Here is a 20,444-nt window from a genome sequence, read left to right on the forward strand (position 1 = left end):
ACTGGCTTGCGACTCTGAAGCTGCTACTCACTATCTCGTGAACAAATAAATGCACAGGAAATAACATGACCTCCCATTCGCTTTTTGTCTACCATAATGTACACCTCATCTGATCTTTACAAAGCCCAGCGACACAGACGAAGCCAGAACCAGCAGGTTCAACATCACAGAGATCAAGCGACCGGCCTGAGAATCCTTGGGGAATGCTACTCAATAGAGGAGAGGGACGTATATTATAGCAGCGAGGTAAGCAAATAGAGACCAAGAATCCAGACAAATAAATCAATTATGGTCAAGGAAGGCATCAAGGAAAGCTCTACAGAGAGAGGAGCATTTGAAATGAACATTTAAGGATGAGAAATTCACTACAGAACAACATACACCCAGATCAGAACCAGATATCTAGCTGTGAACTGCCCCATTGTAGAGCTGAGCACACTCCTCACTCTGCTGGCCAGGACGTCATTTCTCTACTAAATGCAACCTAGAACCCCACTGAATTCTTTGGCAATCACCCATGTTCATGCAGCAGTCAAACAAATCCCTGTTATCCTTGCACACTGCAGCCGAGCCATGCTGCCATCCAATGCTCCCACCACTGGTTCTCTGGACCCAGCGGGGGATTGCCCATGTCCCCCTGTCCAGGTCCAGCCTACCTGCCTATCCTGTCAAGTGCCTCTATGCATGGTACCGCAGAGGTGATCAGCCTGTCGTCTATGTCCTGGATATGGACAGATGGATATAATCAGGCCAATATGAAGTTAGAGGCCTGAGGGATGTTCCTGAAAATCACCCTGTACATTGACTTCAAACCAACAACTGGGGTTCTTTAGCAGAGTGAGACAACCAAAGGTAGCCACATTTGCATGCTTCCTAAATTTAAAACCAGGCTTCTCCAGGTCATACCCCCCCTGTTAACCTTGCCTCTGTACACATACTTCCTACCAACCCCCTCACCACGCCTCCCCCACCCCTACCATCTACACACATTCACAGACATTCAGAAGGGCTGGATCTGGTTAACTTCACTCATCTAATCCATTCTGTGCCCACAAATGAAATTCAGGATGGCATCTGATTACTGAGTAGTAATGCAAAGGATGCCAGAAGACCGAGAACACCCATTTCCCATGCATGTATTTGAAATCTACTTGAGAACTTCCTCTAGCAAAATAAAGGAATAAACCAAATACAGGAAGATATGGGATACAGGAAACAGTGGCTCCAATCCGGGAGTAGTAAATGGAGGCTCTGGGATGACAGATGAACAACCACCCTTCAGAACGACTGGTTCACATAGTATCAGCCCTGGAAGAGATGTCTCCAGAGAAAGAGAAGGCTCAGTAGAAAACCTGATAGGATAGATGTTTGGGGGAGGAAACAGATCTATTTATTATACATAATAAAAAATTAAAATAAATAAAATGCTTTTAAGATTTTACATATTATGCAAAAGTCTCACACTATAAAATAAGTTGATTATATATAATAATCTAAAATTATATTAATTATATATATATAGTTGAACCTTGAGCAACGCAGGGGTTAGGGAGCTGACCACCTACACAGTCAAAAATCCACATATAACTTTTAACTCCCCAAAAACTTAACTACTAACACCCTATTGTTGACCAGAAGCCTTACTGACAATATAAACAATTAACACATATTTTGTATATGTATCATATACTGTATTCATACAGTAAAGAAAGCTAGAGAAAAGAAAACATTAAGAAAATCATAAAGAAGAGAAAATACATAAACAGCATCGTACTATATTTATCGAAAAAATTCTGTATGTAAGTGGACACACGCAGTTCAAACCCATGTTGTTCAAGGGTCAACTGTGTTATATAAAAATCTGGTAAAATATACATAATGATATTTTATATATGTATGTGTGTATGTATCTACCAGACATACCATCTATCTACCAGATATTATACATATATCATGTAACATATATTCACTATTATACATTAGATATACTATAATACTGTAATATATATGATATACTATAATATTATATTATAATTATATAACACTATAATACTATATTATGCAACATTATATATTTTATCTGGTAGATAGATGGTAGTTAGAATAAGAATTTTTTTTTAAGGGAATCAGAAATTCCAGGGAAACAAAAAGGTGTTTCAGGAAGGACACGTTACTCATAGTTTACTAGTTGACTATACAGAGAACCGTATTCACACATTCCTAGTAACTAAAACACTGACTACTCCTTTAACAAAAGTGATTTAACTATAGTAACATGGATGCTTTGTTTTGTTTTTTTAAGTAGGTTCCATGCCCAGTGTGGAGCCCAACGCAGGGCCTGAACTCACGACCCTGAGATGGACCTGAGCTGCAATTAAGGGTCAGATGCTTAACCAACTGAGCCACCCAGGTGCCCCAGTAACATGAGCGTTTTTGAAGACAGAAGGTAGTTCAGGAAAACTAAACCAACATCCACCATACAAAAAAATCACCAACTATAATCTAAAGCAAATGGGTCAAGAAATTGCACCAAAAGCACATTGGTGAAAATGTGACAGAAACTACCAGAAGAAACCACTAAGGAACTGGAAGTGGTTGCCCTTGGGGAATGGGATATGGAGGATGGATCAATGAGTCTTAATTGTTTCACTAAGCCTTTCTGTACTTAGTGATTTTTAAAATTAATGTGCCTGTATTGAGCTGAAAAAATTCTTTCAAGCCTTAATTTTTTAAATATAGAGTTTGTTTATTCAAAAAAATTAAAAACAGCATTTATTCAAGCATGTTTTAAATTTTTATTACAACTAGAGCCATAAACTGAAAACCTCACACAAATTGAGGGTCCTTGAGATTTCAGACTTGAGGGAAGCCTCAGGAAGGAGCCATCAAAACCATATACAAGAAAATAAATTATTTGCCGCCAGAGTCAAACAGATACTGAAAGCATTCATGCTCAGGAAAAGATGTAAGAAAAAAAGATCAAGGGGCGCCTCAGTGGCTCAGTCAGTTAGGCGTCTGTCTTTGGCTCAGGTCATGATCCCAGGGTCCTGGGATTGAGCCCTGCATGGGGTTCCCCGCTCAGCGGGGAGTCGGCTTCTCCCTTTCCTTCTGCCCCTCCCCCCCCCCCCCCGCTCCTGTGCTTGCTCTCTCTCTCAAATACATAAATAAAATCTTTTAAAAAAGAAAGAAAGATAAGATCAGGAAAGAGTTCACTAACTATAACAGGCAACTTCACTTCTGGCAAAGCTGAAGCCATGAGGCACCCTGAGATTTCTTCCACAATATTAATAATGACTGGGGTTAGTTGTACACTTACATGTGTCTCCCTCAGCAAACAGCAAATCCCACGAAGGCAGCAGCCATGCTGGCTCTGTTCACGCCACCATTCCCTAAATCTGATATGGCTCCCAAAACAGAGAGCGCATTGCCTGAGTATTTGTTGAATAAAAGAATGGAAAAACTAACAATGGTAACTTAAAAAATCCAAATCCTTGGAATATTTTGAAAACTCCAGTAACTCTTGGGTAAAAGAAAAAAATAAAAGCCAGGATTATGGACTGTTTACAAACCACAAACAATGAGAAACCATATGTTAAGCTATGTGATGAGGCCAAAACTGTACTGAGAGGAAAATGCATGGTTTTAAACTCTTCAAATTAAACAAGTGAGAATATAAACGAACTAAACATTCAACTCAAGAAGCTAGGAAAATGCGTGGGCGGTAAGTAAGGGAAATCAATTAGTAAATAAAATTAGAAATTGATATGTTACAAAACAAAACTGATCGCCAAATCTACACAAATGATAACTAGACCCAATAACTACTTTTTATATCAACAAAACAGATAAACCCTCTCTACAAATAGGGCAAAAAGCAAAAATATACAACATTAGAATTGAGCAAGGGTCTGTGACCACAGACGCAAAGTACACTAGAATTACAAAGTAAAAATCAAGCCCCAGGATACTGATATTACCTAATTTTCATGATGCCTAGTGTCAGCTGCGTGGGATAAATGGGACTCAGAAACCACAGGGTCAAAAGCCAGGAAGATCACAAATCTTGGTCAAATAGGTTGCTTTTGGAAATTTCCCTTATCACACACACTCTGAGAACCTACATGTGGCAGTTGTATTTGACTAATGATGAAAACTTCCCTCATCTGGTAAATAGCTCAAATCTGGAAGCTGTCTCCATGGAGGGAAAAAGAAAAAGTCCCTCCAAATCGTCTTTATGAGGACACTGGTATCTTGTTCCCTCGCCTTGACAGAGTAACTTTTCTTGATACATGGAAATGCTTTCCAACAGAATAACATTTCTTGATACGTGGAAATGCTTTTCAACAAAGAGCCTGTTGCTCCAAATATGTTAAAACTGGCTCAAAATTCTAATTCAATTCCAGTGTCTACTGTTGGTATGGAAAGAATTTGTAGTGCTGTGGACATTCTATGGACCGATGGATTGAGCAGACTGAGTATGGAATGAGTACGGAGTAAAACAAGGGCACTTAGAAGAAGTCATTTTTACCTCTTTTGATTCAAACTATCAGTGTCTGAAAAATAAATAAGCTATAGTCATGTATCTAATGTAAACTATTTGCGACGGAGCCTGTCGTAAGTAAGATAAGGGAAACCTGTGACTTGGAAACTTCAGAGGTACCCGGGCTAGCTGTCTGTCCCTGTTTGTCTTTGACTAAGGCCTTCTGAAACTCTGTACGGATAGAGGTTAACTTGCGGAAAATGTAGTCATGTCCACAGACAGGCAAATTATGTCTCATGAAATGTCACTGATTATCACCCTGGGAATACCAGTTTTGTAGCCATTTTAAAAATTATTTTGGCATTCTGGGGTGCCTGGGTGGCTCAGCTGGTTAAGCGTCTGCCTTCAGCTCAGGTCCTGGAATCGAGTCCCGCATCAGGCTCCCTGCTCAGCAGGGAGCCTGCTTCTCCCTCTCCCTCTGCCACTCCGCCTGTTGTGTGCACTCTCTCTCAAATGAATAAATAAAATCTTTTAAAAATTATTTTGGCATTCCTTAGGTAACTATGAAAGTATAGTATTCTGGATTCTCTTTTGATAATATGTTACTGGTTATAATATCTTACTCGTTCTCTCACTAATTAATGAGTTAAAATCTTTGGCAAGTATTCATTTTATATCTATATGAGTCATGAGTTGACCTTTTAAAAATATGATCCTTTAACAGTTTACATGCACACACACATATATATACATACATTCATGTGCATACATATGTAATATATAATCTTCTAGGAGAATTTTTATGTGTTTCCAGTAAATTTGCTAAATTTTTAAAAATTCTGCTCATAGTAACCCAGGGAGACATTCTCACAAAGCCCCCAAAGTAGAGCCAGAAGGCTGAGACTCATCCCCAAATCGAAGCCTACCAAGGGCCCATCCTGGCTCCAGAGTTGGTCTGGGTAGGTGAGTCAGTCAAGCATCAAATGTGTATCCCCACTTGTCCAACCTGGTTGAATAATGAAAATGGCTAGCTAAGATAGGGAGGGTCAGAAACAATATGAGAGGGCTCTGGAGAGAACAAACTCCATTATGGGAAGGAGGACCTTCAAGAAGAGGTGGTCAGAGAAACAGGTCTCTAAGGATTTCAACCAGCAGAGACAGGGCTGGAGAGGCCTTCAAGGCCAAAAAAAAAAAAAAAAAAGCACAAACAGTGGCCTGGAGGTAGGAACACACATAGGGATGCTCAAGGGGGCAGCAGTTTGGCAGAAATGTGTTTTGAACAAGACTGGAAAGGTAGATGCACTCCTATATCTACTGCAGCATTATTCACAATAGCCAAGATATGGAAGCAACCTAAAAGTCCGTCAACAGACAAATGGATAAGGACAATGAGGTATTTATATACGATGGAATATTACACAGCCATAAAAAAGGATGGGGTTGTGCCATCTGCGACATCATGGGTGGACCTACAGGGTGTTATGCCAAGTGAAATAAGTCAGATCGAGAAAGACAACGCCATGTGATTTCACTCAGAAACCGAATAAATAAACAAAGAAACAAAAAGCAGAATCAAACCTGTAAACACAGAGAACAAATTAATGGTTGCCACAGACAAGGGGGTTTGGGGGATAGGCACAATGGGTGAAGGGGGTGGGAGACACGGGCGTCCAGTTATGGAATGAATAAGTCATGGGAATAAAAGGCAGAGCATGAGGAATACAGTTAACGATACTGCAACGGTGTTATATGGTGACAGAGTAGCTACACTTGTGGAGAGCACAGCATAACGCACACACTTGTTGAATCACTACCGTGTACACCCGAAACTGTAACATTCTGTGTCTGCTACACTTAAAAAATAACAATAATTTTCAAAAGACTGGAAAGGTCGTAGAGAGATGGAAACTTGCCACTTGGCAAAGTATGTTTCTAGCGTTGCCATTTGGAAACCACGGACATAGGATGACCATTTTGGCTACTTGTTCTACTGTCCCGATACTTCCGCTCAACTTGCAAATGGGGCACCGATCTCGAGTCACTCAGCACGAGCAGCAAATACTAATCAAAGGGGGAAAGAATGAGCTGCCTGTGGCCGTGTACGAACAGGAAATTCCTCTGGCCCACTCTTGCGTCTCTTCCGCACAGGACTTGGGCCACGGAGTGGCTGTGTTGCTGGTGGTGGCAGGTGCTCCACTGGCCACAGCGGAAAGGCGTATGGTTTGTTTTTTGAGGTCAGGAAGGACGTGTGAAGTAGGTATGGAACCTTTCAGTATTTGCTGCCATTGCCAAAATGCCTCTACTGTGTCCTCTACGCTCTGCAGCAGGCTCACTACCTGTGAGCATTCTTTAAGTACCACACTACCAAATACAAGTCCCCCCCAAAAAAAAACACCCGAGACATACCAATCCTCTTATCTGTTTTTCCTGTTCGTACACGGCCACAAGCAGCTCATTCTTCCCCCTTTGATTAGTATTTGCTGCTCATGCTGAGCGACTCGAGATCGGTGCTCCGTTTGCAAGTTGAGGGGAAGTATCGGGAGAGTAGAACAAGTAGCCAAAATGGTCATCATATGTCCGTGGTTTCCAAATGGCAACGCTAAAAACATACTTCGCTCTGCATCTCCGCTGACTCTCAGGAATCGCCGGAGTCCAGGGTTAGGAATCCAAATGATAGTTAAAAATTGGCTGACTAATATACGCATTATTATAAAACTGGGGGTGGTGAGTGAATGTTCAAATGGCAGGTTAAAAAGAACGGCACCAAAAGGGTTATATCAGAACTTCCCGCTTCGCAGCAGTGGTGGGCGCAGAGCCCGCAACCAAGCAAGGGGCAGGGGAGTACGAAAAGCGGTCTTTGATCAGGAAAGTGAAGACACTGGAGTTCTTCCGGGGCGATCACTCCAGCAGTGGTGTGAGGAATGGCCAGAGAGACCAGGGGCAAGGAGAGTAGCCCAAAGATAGTGATGATCTCAGGTCAGAGGTAACTGGGCCTGGCTTACTTGAGAACAGTCAAGAAGAGTCAAAAATAATGCTAACAACAGTAACAGCCACAACAAATACTCACCCAACACACTTCCGACGTGCCAGACACAGTTCTCAACATTTTCTCATGTATTTACTTGTTTAATCCTTACCATAGAGGTAGGTCCGAGGGTGAGCCTGGGTATCTGATTCAGGAGCCTATGCTCTTAATCGCCATGGGACATACTGCCCCTCACTGCCTGGCCTACGGTCCCCACACTAATTCAGGTCTTGCGTACTCAGACCCCATAGCTGCCTGAGGTACAGGCTGGGGTGACAGTCTCCCATAGGTGACTTTTTTTACTCATGCTTTCATGGTGCTCCCCCAGGCTGGACAGAGATGTTCTGATGGGTGACACTTGAGGGTTTTCGGGTTCCTATGGGTAGCTGAGTTCCAGCCCCCCATGTGCATGGGGCCTGCAACCTGGACCCTCCACCCATGTGCACAGGAGAACCCTAGTGCCAGCTGCAAAGCCGACGCACAGCGGTTTCTTTTCAACTGTGCTCACGGTGCTGACTCTGAGAGCACGCTTTATTTCTAGCACATGGTGACTTCCCTTTCTTGGCTTCTGGTTTCGGCTTTGCATCTTGGTTTTTAATTTGGTTGTATTTTATCCAGCATTTATTTGTGTTTGTGTGTTTGGAGCAGGCAATCAGGAAGGAGGGGCTTATTCCCTGTCAGCTCCGTCTACCATATTGCCTCAACGTCCAAAACACAATCTGCTAAGAGAGTCTTCTGGCACTCACGATCACTTCCTGGAAACCAAAGCTTGATTTCAGACATGCCAAGCGTGAGCTGTCAAAGGAACATGCAAGCAGAGGGCTGTGCGGAGCAGGCGTGGGAACGTGGGTCTAGGGCTGCAGAAGGAGGCTGAGTGTGAGCTGAGGAGACAGCCTCCACTGGGCACAGAAGTGATGGTGAAGCTCTCCGTGCTGTTGGATCCCCAAGGGACAGGAAGCGGATGGGAGGGCGGGAATTGGGGTCAGAGCCTCGCAGAACACTTCCATCCAGTGGGCGAGAGGAACAAAAGCAGTTAGGGAGGAGCCAGCTGTCAGAACAGTGAGAAGAGGACTAAGCCAAGGGACGGAGATTTTTCAAGAAGGGGGTGATGAGGTGTCCAATGTTGTGGCAACGTAAGGAAGGTGAGGGTGAAAATGTCAGCACAGTTCATGCCTGGGACCTTCTGAGAAGCAACGCAGGCATGGCTATGAGGAAGGACAGGGGAATGGGTAATCGGAGGCGCAAACATCGGTTTCCTCTGCCCTCCATATCCTCACCGCCTCACCCATCTTGCCTCCTACTGAGCCAAAGCTCAGGAAAGCCTGAAAGAGGCAGCCCATGCCCATCACCACCTTCTCAACAACATCAGACACAGGGAGCAGAGGCACTTCCTGAATAAAAGACTCGCAAGCCCGAAATATGTGAATGCCACACATCTGCCTTCTCAGGACATTTGCAAAGTGGCTGTTCTCCAAAATGCTTGATGACCCCGTGCCCCCAGGTGTCTGAAGTGAGAGCCCCACTACCAGGAGGTTCCCTTTCCAGGTCCGCACCCTGCAGACCAGGCCGCCTGGCCCAGTGGCTATGAATTCCCCCTGCCGCTGCCGATGAGTCAAACTGCCTGGATCAATTCAGCAGAGGAGAGAAAATCATGATAGGAACATGCAGAGAGCCAGCAGAGCGTGTGTGTGTGTGTGTGTGTGTGTGTGTGTGTGTGTGTGTGTAGCACATGACTATAATTACTGTAAAGAGTGACTCACCCAAACTCCAGGAATTCCATACCCCCAGATCACTCGTGAGTAAGTCAGCCTCCTCCTGGGACCACTCTGATCAGAGAAAAGGCTCCACCATCATCCTAGCTGCTCAGGCCCCAAACCTAGAAATCCTCTTCATTCCTATCTTTTCCTCCTCTCCAACATCCCACCACACAATCTGCCAGGTCTGCCCTCAGAATGGCTCCCCTATCGGTCTCCTCCTCTCCTGTGTCCTGTCACCCCCCCATCCCAACCAATACCACCTCACTCCTGGATGCTGCCTGACCTCCGGACCAGGCCCCATTTCCCATCTTGACCCCCTGCACTCCCGCTTAGCTTGTTTTCCACACAGTAGCAACAGTAATTTAAAAAACAAAAACCGAAAAGCAGCTGTAAGCCAGATCATGTCCGGCTCCGTGCACTTGAAATAGAACCTAACTCCTGTCCTGGGCTGTAAGCCCTTTGCGACGGGCCCGTTGCCCATCCACGGCATCTTGTATCAATCTCCTCCTGGCCCACAGTACCCCAGCCACACTGGCTCGGAGTTTCTGGATGGCACCAAGTTTCTGCCCACTGTGGGTCTTTGCACTGGCTGTACGCTGATCCTGGCACGGCCGGCTCCCTGTGTCACTCAGGCCTCAACTTAACGCAGTCTTCCTTCTCAGAAAGACCTTCCCTGAAGCCCCATGCTCCAGCAAACCCCAGTCATCCTCTCTCACACCCTCCTGTCTTGGTCTCCTGTGTCACTCCCATTCCCATCAGACAGTTCTTCGCTCACTGCTTCACACACTTAAGAACGTTTATCCATCACTTCTTATACCAGCAAGCCGGGACATGTGTTTATCCTCCCTCAATAATGTGTCTGTCTCCTCTGAACAACACAAAAGCCCATAAAGACAGGGCCCTTGACCGTAGCCTCAAGGCCTGGCATGGAGGAAGCATTCGGTAAATATTTGATTTGCAGAATGAATATGAGCCGCACGGTAGCACATACTCAGGAAACCAGAATTGACCGATTCTGTCTTGTTCACGTCGCATGGCCTTGAGGCAGCCAGTTCTCCAAAGAGGCCCCAGTGCTGGGATGAATCAGACCCTGCCTGTGCTTTTCCAGGCCAGCAGAAGGTGACTCCCTCCCTGTTTGCACATGAGCCAGCATTTATTAGGGCCTACTATGTGGGAGACTGTCCTCAGTGTCAGTCTCCAACCCATCCCAACCCACTCAGCTGCTGGCACTCCGCAGTCAGCCATGGACAGCTCAACGGGCTGCCCTGCCCTACAGCTAACGACCAACTGGCCCTCGCTGGAGCTCATCCATGGTGCAACCAAGTAGCAGGTCTCTGCCCACACCCATAACTCCCTTCTGTCCAGGTTTCCCAGATATCCAGGGTTTCAGTGCCACCCAGGGACAGCACTCGAGGAGTGAGTCACACCCTGTCCCTGAGGGCCCGAGTGTCAGCCTCACTTCCCAATGTGTGTACCTATTTCTCTCCGCCCTGTGCTCAGCCGGATTCCGACATCAGGCTCCATCACCGACCAGCCATCGAGCGCACTGGCCGAGAACATGGACTGTGTCGCCAGTCAGGCAAGGCTGCATCACACCAGCGCTGGCAATTGCCAGCCCTGGGATCTCCGTCAGGCCACTGCACCTCAGTTTCCTTCTCTAAAAAATGAAGACTCTAGGGACACCTGGGTGGCGCAGTCAGTTAAAGTGTCCGACTCTTGGTTTCGGCTCAGGTCGATCTCAGGGTCATGAGACAGAGCCCCACGTCAGGCTCTGCGCTCAGTGCAGTCTGCGTGGGTTTCTCTCTCCCTTCCCTTTGCCCTCCCCACCTCCTCCTCTCTCTCTAAAAATAAATAAATCCTTTTTTTAAAAATGACGACTACAAAAGCACTGACCCTCTGGGCTGCTACGGCAGGGTCGCCCGTGCTCCTGCTCCCCCCTACTCTGCAGGCCCGTGAGGTCTCCCCAGTACCAGGTCCATGGAAAGGTGGGGAGAGGGGACACAGCTCTGTTTTGGCAATATTTCTACGGCTAATCCCATTACCAGAAATAATAGCAAATGAAGGATCAGATTCAGCACAACAGACATAGGCGATCTAAACCACAAGCCTATACTCGGCTGGACACCAGGGATACAAAGAAGAATCAGACCTCATCATGAAAGAAGGCAGTCTGAGGGAGAGGAAGACCTGTCAACAAAACCACAGAGCAGATGTGCTGTGTGCTTGTAATGACAGGTGTGGAGAGAGTGTCAGGAAGGGACGCAGCTGCCGATTCCGCTGGGCTGGGGTGATCTGGATGAAGGTGAAAAAGGATGAATTTGGCCCCCTCCATTTCTCCACGCTCTGTGCCAACCACTGTCCTAGGGTCAACAGGACAGGTGGGCGAGAGGGGGCCTGCGAGACTCCCTGGCTGCCCTCACCAATGACACAGTTTCTGCGGGTCATGGAGAGTCACCACATCGCTGACAGGGAGGTCTGTGCACGCCGAGATTTGTAATTCATCTCTCTGAGTCCGCACATGGCTCCCAGCAGCCCAAGAAACAAGAACTGCATCTAAATAATGGAAAATTCATTTGAAAAAGACTCTGTAGGCAACTTTTGAAAAAAGCCTCATGGCTCAGATGGACTCAGGGACTCACAGGTCTGGCAACGACGGGAAAGACCAGTGGCTTCCAAACTTGCTTTCAAGCTCTCAAGCCACTGCCGAGCTGAAATCCACCCAGGAGCCCAGGACATCAAACTGCAGCAAACAGAGTTGCTCTGCTGGAAACAGTGCCGAGGTGTCTACTCGGCACCTCCCTCCTCTCCCCCAGCCCTGGTGGCCCTCAAGCAGCTCCACGGAACCCTTGGGGCTCCACGAAGCAATGACACAAAACCACTCATCTAGGCCAACCTCTGAGTCGATAGAGGGAAACAAGTCCCACCGAAGTCATGCTCTGAACAGCGGCTGAACACAAACCCAGTTTCTGACTCCAGGCTAAGATGTCTCGCTCCACTTTGCTAGGGCTAGGTCTATGGAAAACAGCAATTTAAAAAAACAAGGCTCATTTCTGATCACCTACAACATAATCCCTAAGTGTTTTAAAGGCCCCTGAATTAGCCAAGTATGAAACTGAGCCCAGCCCCACAGACTGGCAGAAAGAAGTTCGGAAATGAGTTGCAGAAGCACAGCTGACAATTCCATATAGTTTCCTTCAGTTAGTGGGACATAAACAGGTCTTGAAAGGCTTGGGCTGTGTGGCTGTGGGAGAGACCCTGGACCAGGCGGGCCAGGAGGTGAATGCTAACGAGCTATGGAAATAGCAATTACTTCCCCCATGTCAGGCACTGCGCCAAGCTAAGGAGGATAAAGAGGTCTGAGATATTTTTAAAGTATTTTTACAGCAGAAAAACTTTCCTACAGACTCAATTATATAACTATCAGACTCCACCTCTGAGCTGAAATTATCCATGGCATTCAGGAATAAAAACAAAACAAAACCCCACTTCTCTCTACATGAGGGCCACAGGTCTCTCCAGAGAGCCTTGTAGCTATATGGCCAGCAACCCAGGGTAGCTGCGAATCATCAGCCCAGAGACCTCCCTAAGGGCAATTCGGAGCCTGTCAGAGAAGAATGCCAGCCAAGTGGAGGGCAGAAGTCATGTCACTGACCCAGCCTCTACATGTAACCTTATGGGTCCAGGAAGGTCCACTCGAGGGAGCTCTGGCCTCAGCCATGTTGTATCCTCACAGCTTCCTCATCCCAAAATGGGGCTGCGCTCCCTGAAGGAGACAGGATGTCCAGGGAACCCACGGTAATCCTCTGTGACCAGCAAAGGGCAGAGAGAGTAAGCCTTCGGGGGCTTCACCACTGAAGAACTTCACCGTGAAACAAGAGCCAAAATCAAAGGAATTAACTTACAGCCCAGGTTTTTGTCAGCCTGAAGATGGGTGCACTTTGTAATGCTGATACCACGGACATGAGAGAATGAAGGTTGTTGAGTTCTAGAAGTTTCTGAAAAAAGATATGGAATAGATTATTTTGCTGCTACAAACAACAGAACAAAAACATGCTCAAGTGTTACCAAATGTTGTCATATTCATGAAATTCAATTATACTTAAAAATATCTCATGTAGAAAATATAGTTCTATGGAGTTCATAGAAACCATATGCTCTTTCGCTTTCAAATCGTCAAAAGGTGATTCTGCATCTCAAACACTTGCAAAATTTTGTAAGCTGACTAGTCTGGTTGCTGGACAGAACCATGGTGCGGGATATGGTTTGATAATGTCCTTTATGTTCTTTTTTCCAGACGAATTGGAACTGTCCCAGCAGGCTTTCGTAAACTGAAGCCTCGGCTATGCCAACAATATCCACGTGGGTCTTCTGCGACTACCTTACACCCGGAACGAGAGGGGCTGAGGGAAGCTGCCACCCATCTGCGTGATCCCCCTCTGCTAGGAAGACAGAGCTCTGGCCTCTTGGTCACTTAACCGTGCTCCACGGTGGTAAGAATAGTTGGATTCAATTCAGTCTCACAGAAGTTCCTCACCATGGAAGACAACAGTAGGAGACACGGCCGAGAGTAAGTACAGAAAGACGTAACTGCTCTGTTCTAGGTTTGGTGCTGAGGGAAATCTGCTAACGGGACTGGGGTTTACTTCTCACTCTTGGGAGCCAGTGCAGTTTGGGCTAGTGAGTGAGCTCCATGGAACCAAGAGACCTGGTTCAATCCCAGCTCCCAGCACCCATGTGTCCTGCCATGAGCTGCCGGCGCCCTGGCGTGCTCACGCCTTCAATGAGGAAGTTAACCACGGCATGGGCGCTACACGGGATGGTGCGTGCAAAGCGCCAGACCAGCACCTGGCACTAGGGTGAGTGCTCTGTGCCTTGTGGGCTGCTCATCCCTTATCGGGAAGACTTCTCCCCTGCCTGTCCCCGCACTTGTCTTGGGTTCTACCAAGCTCAGACGCCCCTTCCTCAAGTATGTCTTTCCTAACCCTGTTCCCAAATCTAGGGAGACTGGGGACCCTATCTGTGTGTTCCCACCGCAGTCTGTGCATCTCCTTAGCACACTGGGCTGTAGCTGCTTTTACCTGCTTCTCTCTCGCCCTGGACCATGTGCTCCCTGAGAGCAGGGGTGAAGCTCATCTGCCACCATATCCCTAGCACCTCACACAGCACACAGTAGGGCCTACTGAACGAGTGAATGAATAAAAAGCCCTTATGCCTAGTCCTCATGGCTCTGTTCCTACTCAGGGATTTCTCCCTTACCACACAAGTTAATACTTCCTTTCACACATCTTGTAATAATCTCTAATTGTTCCCTGTGTATAATAATCGATTCTCTGAGAGGACTGAATTTCATCCTATGTATCTGAATTGCTATGCCTGCCACACAATTTCTTTTAGAGCTGAAGGTCCTCTGGGAGATCACCTAATCCACCCCTCTCATTTCGCAGACAGGAAACTAAGGCCCAGAGGAAGGAGGTGTGTGCACAAGAACACACTCAGGGCACAGTGCCAACACTGAGCCACCGCTGGAAGACGGCAGAGGTTAAGGAGGGATCGTTTTGGATTCCTTGGAGAGGGACTGCAAACTCGTTTCCTGGAAGCACCGGAGGACTAGAACTTCATCCTGCTTTCTCCCGTGGCCCAGCATGAACTCACGGACAGTAACAAGCATCGTTAAACCCAGCCCCAGCATGGTCCCAAGCACTTCAGAATGCACATGACGTGGAAGTGTCTGTTGCCCCTGACATACTTATGGATGGATCCCCTCAACCTTCCCATGAGGGGCAGCAGAGCAGCTCCCCTGAAGGCAAAGAGACACGCTCCAGCTCACTCACTGTAAGGCCCTGGGCCTGAGCACTTACCTCTCTGAACCTCCCCTTCCTCCTCTAGAAGTGGGAGAACAACAAAGTGAACACCAAACAAGATCATGTCAGTACAGTGGCTGCTATGATGCCCGACTCAGAAGGGCATCAGTAAAGGTTAGCGGGCCTAGGATCTGGATGGGAACACAACACGTGCACACACCACATAGCGAACTAGGCAGAACAGCAGCGCGCTGCCCAGATGCAGGCAAGCCCCTTGGTCAGCAGCAGCGTAAGGGGAGGAGCTGGCAGCATGATGAGAGTGGTCCAGGAAGGCCCATGGTATCACGACCTGGGCTGGCCGACGTAAGGGAAGAGGAGGGGAAAGGTGGGATACAGACGTAAGCCTGGTGCTCAACAACTGGAAAGGACAGAACCTATCAGGGCAGGGGCAGGAGGTGGGAGTGGGGGCCAGCAGGGTCACTGGGCCTAGACCTTAAGCTCAGGACGGGGGTGGGGTGAGCTCTGCAGACTGTGGACAAAACCGCAGGACGGGATGGTATCACGTAGCCCATCAACCCCCAGGACAGGCTGAATCTGAAACAGGAGGATGAATGGACCCCAGAGGGAGCCCCCATGGCCTCACAGAGAGTCTGAACAGCCAGCTAAAGAGAATGGTTGGCTAACATAATAATGGGTAGAGGGCCACACCACCATGTGTGCACAGGGGCGGGGAGGCTGAGTGGGCACCTAGGTCGGTCTTACAGCCTGGAGGAGTCAGGTTACAGCCTTCTGTTTGAACCCAGCCCAGCATGCCCAGAGCAAAGCAGCTCTCAAAGTACTGAGGAAACACATTCTGCAAAAAGTAAGGAAGGGAGGGAGGAAGGAAGGAGGGGTGGGAGGGAGAGGGAGAGGAAGCGAGGGAGAGGGGGAGGGAGGGAGGGAAAGAGTGGAGAAAGGGAAAATAATAAAAGAACTTACCTTGGCTATTTTCACAAAATGGCTCAGGATTTCTGCCCTTATTTTTAAAGTCTGTGCTGTTAGAATTTCTCGAACAACCCAAAAACTGACCTGTAGAGTCAAACACACATACACACACACATATACACACATACCAGAGAAGTGGTTAAATACTGGACCACCCCTGCCGCCCTCACCCACCACAGACAGGGATTTCCCAGAGGTCAGCAAGCTGGAAGAGCACAGCCTGGGGTTGCAGGTGGTTGAGGGTTCCTTTATGACACCCAGCCCTGCAAATAGGTCCCTCCTTCAGCACCTCCTCTCGAACACACACAGCGTGCCGAGAGAGACAAGTACTTTCCTCATCATCCGGGGGAATTACTAGGATTCCACAACATATGAATCTCTCTGAAGCTGTGGCAGGAAATTTTGAGATGAAGCAGACAGATTCTGCTCAGAAGGACCCCTGTTGTGGGAAAACCATGGATGGATGGTCGGATGGATGGATGGACAAATGGCCAAATGGGTATGTTCACTGGGTGGACCACCATGAGATCTATATCCCCAGCCAGACCTCAAGTAAGTAGGATTCACCAATATTTGCACAATTGTAACAAATTTAATTTTCTAGGAGAGGTTCACCCAATAATTTAAATGATATGAAAGTGTCTTTCAAAGTTCCATAAAGCAACGCAGGTGAAGGGACATGTTTTTCTGGAGATCACTTATGCCAAAAGGACACGCTGGTACTTTGGGTTCAGAACATTATTCATGCTTTAAAAAAAAAACAAAAAAAAACATTATTCATGCTTGACCTCTCACAGAAATCAACATCCACAAGCCCCTGAATCCTTTTGGGAACAAGCAAGTTATCTACCAGGGTATAGTTGACTCATACGACACCTCGGTACGACACAGAAGGGCTCCGTGCCAACGAAGCCTGGGAAGTGGTTACTTTTTTGCTTCTGTCTCGCTACTGTAACAACAGTGCTGCGTGACACGCAGATGCCCAAGGGTGGAATGACAGCACAGCGGAGACAGAGCTGAGCAGGGTACAGGGATGTGTAGAGCTGCAAGGAAGGTAAAGGCACCTAAAACCTCTTGTACTTGACAGAGAAAAACAGGGATATTCCAGAGCTAACAAAGCCCCTTTACTGCTGCAACCAAATTTTTTCTCTTTCCTGAAATAGTCACTTTTCAATGAGAAAACAAGGAAAGAGTAACCAGGAATCAAAAATTTGCTTTTTATGTTAAGCAGGAATATTATAGAAAAGTTTTTTCCACATAATTATCCGCGGTTGCCTCCAGGACATGCCCGGGTTTCCATAGAATCATTTTTTCCAAGGAATTGCCTAAAATTAAGTTCAGACTCAAACGTTTACTAGCCAGTTATGGAAGAAAGATTTTCTGGACACCAAATGATATGCCCATAAACCTTATATTTTAATACATGCACATTTTTATGCCACATAATCTCAAATGTGATCGTTTATATGTATAATTTAATAGATTCCTGTGTGCCAAAAAATCACACATATTTAAGGCATAATGATGGAACATGGCAGAGTTCACGCTGATCTACAGCACACGAGGCCTCTGCAACCCCGGGTCAATTCCGTTCAACAGACTGCCAATGAAGCCTGCACTGTGTGAAGACTCTAGGCACTGAGTCCAGACCCTCTCAGCCCTTGCCTGATACGGAGGTGACCAAAGGATCCTCCAGAAATCACATGGCAATCCCGCACATGGAAGAAGTTCAACCGAAGCGGACTGGAACACGGGAGAGGTGATGAGAGGGGGAGGCCTGCTGGAAGAGGCAGGCCTTGAAAGATGGGTAGCCTTCAAGCAGGTAAAGGTAGGATTGGGGTATCGCTGTATACACCACGACCAGGGAGGGCTGAGCAGACTGACTGGTCTGGTGTTGCAGGTGCTCTGTGGGATCAGGGTAGAGGCGGGAATCACAGCTGGGAAGGGCACTGAAGGCCAGATGGCGGGGGTCTGGAACACCAAGGTGACTAAAAGAACATTAGGTGCTATTCTACATGGGGAGACTTCCAGAGGTTTCCGAGCAGAGAAGTGACAGAGCCTCTGTAGGTGCAGGGACACCCATCAGGAAGCTGATGCAATGGTCCAAGTAACAGGTGGGAGGCCTGCGCTAGGGCCATGCTGAAGGAGATAGAGAGACGGGGCAGATAAGAAAGACATTACACAGGTAGAAGCGGCAAAGTTTCAACATTTTTTATTCTCTTTTCTAACTACAAAATTTAAGAGAAGCTTAATGCAGAAAACAAGGGACACACAGATAGGCACAAAAGGCAGGAATCATTTGCCTTCATTCTTGTATACAAACCACCATGACAGAATTGTGGTTTCCGTCCTTCTACTCTCTTTTCCATTCACAGAACACACGTCTGTCTTTTTCAACTAAATTGGTATATTTATCATCATATTATCACAAGAATTTTTAAAAAGTGAATAAATAGTCCTCTACAACATAATGTTTAGCAGCTGCCAAGTATTCCATCCTAGGGATGTACTATCACTGAGCATCCATCGTTGGATAGCTTATTTCTAATTATTTTGTTGTACTAAGCGATGCTGTGGTGAGCACTTCATACACATATATTTATTCATTTTTAGTTAAAGTCTTAGGATAAATTCCAGTAAGGTGGAATGAATAAAAGTATGTGCACCTTTTTTCAAACGTATATATTTAAAAAATTGGCCTCTGAAAGGTCTATTTGTTTATCCATCAACAAGTTTGAACTGATCCATGCCCCCATGCAAGGCAAATACCAGTTATTACGATTCTTTTTTTTACTAACCTAATGGACAAAATGTCTCATTGTTTCTATTTTGCATTTCTTTCATAACTATTCAATTGACATCTTTTTTGTATTTTTTTTTCAGTTTTTTGTTACAAATATTTATGAGCCATTTGTACTATTTGCCTTGTGAATTACCTACTCAGATCCTTACCCATCCTTCTAACGGGACGTCTATCCCTTTACTACTGATTAGTAAAAGTTCTTTGTGTAGTAAGAAAATACATTAACCCTTTGTGGGCCATATACTGTACCAAGAATGCGGAGAAACTGGTACTCTTATACACTGTTTGGGGGTGGGTGTAAATTCATAGGACCATTTAGAAGAGCAACTTAAGTATACCTTTCGAGTACTTACATTCTCTCTAGAATTTTTATCTTATGAAAACACAGAAATTTGGAGGAACTCATCTACAAGGATTCACCAAAGTACTGTTTATAAAGAAAAATAATAGGGGGAAAATGCCCATCAATTGGAAACTGGTTACAGAAATAATGGTATCACCTCAGACTTTGGAAAGAAGTCACTATGGAAGGAAGCGAGCTGTTGGAATTATTCTGCAAAGGAAGTCTGTCTATTCTTCCCCATTTATTTTTGCAATCATTTATTTATATCAGAAAGGACTCATGGATATTTATTTTACACTTTGGGTTATAACCCAACACTATGTTATTTATTTTGTTGCTTAAATTGCTCCAGCTTTGGCCACTGAAAGCTTTTTCAGTTCGCTCCTGTGTTCCTTTGACCTACCCCAGCATTGTTTTGTATGGTTGGTTGGCTGGTCTGAGCACTTCCTTATTTTCTGGTACCGCTACAGGCTCATCAAGATGCTATTGCCCCAGGACTAAACCAGCCATTTCTCCAAGGAGCCTTGGTTCCTTTGATTAGAGAACAGTATTAGAAACCAAGATCTGGGGGCGCCTGGGTGGCGCAGTCGTTAAGCGTCTGCCTTCGGCTCAGGGTGTGATCCGGGTGCTCTGGGATCAAGCCCCACATCAGGCTCCTCCGCTAGGAGCCTGCTTCTTCCTCTCCCACTCCCCATGCTTGTGTTCCCTGTCTCGCTGGCTGTCTCTCTCTGTCAAATAAATAAATAAAATCTTTAAAAAAAAAAAAGAAAGAAAGAAACCAAGATCTGGGTGCTAGGTGTGCTTATTACTACTGGGCTGTCACTGTTTCTAGGTCGTCTTGGCTGGCAGAGCAAAGTAATGTATGTGTGTGCGTGTGTGTGTGCGTGTGTGTGTATGTATACTAACCCAAGTGCATATACATATCTATAAATATTCCCATATGTAACCATCTGTATCTATATTAAAATAAATATGAGTTCATATTAATGTCTTAGCCTGCTACCCTTGTCTATAACTTTCCACTCCAACAGTGAAAAACCTGGATCCTATCATCTACCATGCATTTCCTTAATTGTTCAATTCCAGTATTCATGTATAATGGCTTCAGAATTGTTACCCAATCCTCCAGGGAAGCAACTATATCAGCTAGAGTACAGAGCTTATATACAGTTCCTTTTGTCTTTAGTCTTACAGGCTCCATTCATTTCCAAAGTTACTTAGATCAGCACCTTTTTCCCTCATCCCACCTCA

The 20,444-nt window shown here is 46.0% G+C and overlaps 1 protein-coding gene across 8 annotated transcripts in view; it reads right to left on the bottom strand.

Moving 5' to 3' along the window:
* RALGPS1 (Ral GEF with PH domain and SH3 binding motif 1) overlaps positions 1–20,444 on the bottom strand; it is a 280,227-nt gene that overhangs the window by 157,263 nt on the left and 102,520 nt on the right. For all 8 annotated transcript variants that reach the window (XM_045790913.2, XM_045790912.2, XM_087869364.1 and 5 more), the window contains 2 exons: positions 16,042–16,131; positions 13,165–13,257 (listed from right to left, as the gene is read on the bottom strand). In XM_045790913.2, the coding sequence (XP_045646869.1) occupies positions 13,165–13,257; positions 16,042–16,131 (183 nt within the window). The remainder of the gene's footprint in view (positions 1–13,164; positions 13,258–16,041; positions 16,132–20,444) is intronic.

Source organism: Ursus americanus, chromosome 18 (assembly GCF_024610735.1).
Source record: "Ursus americanus isolate L20-20 chromosome 18, mUrsAme1.1.p, whole genome shotgun sequence".
Lineage (NCBI taxonomy): Eukaryota > Metazoa > Chordata > Mammalia > Carnivora > Ursidae > Ursus > Ursus americanus.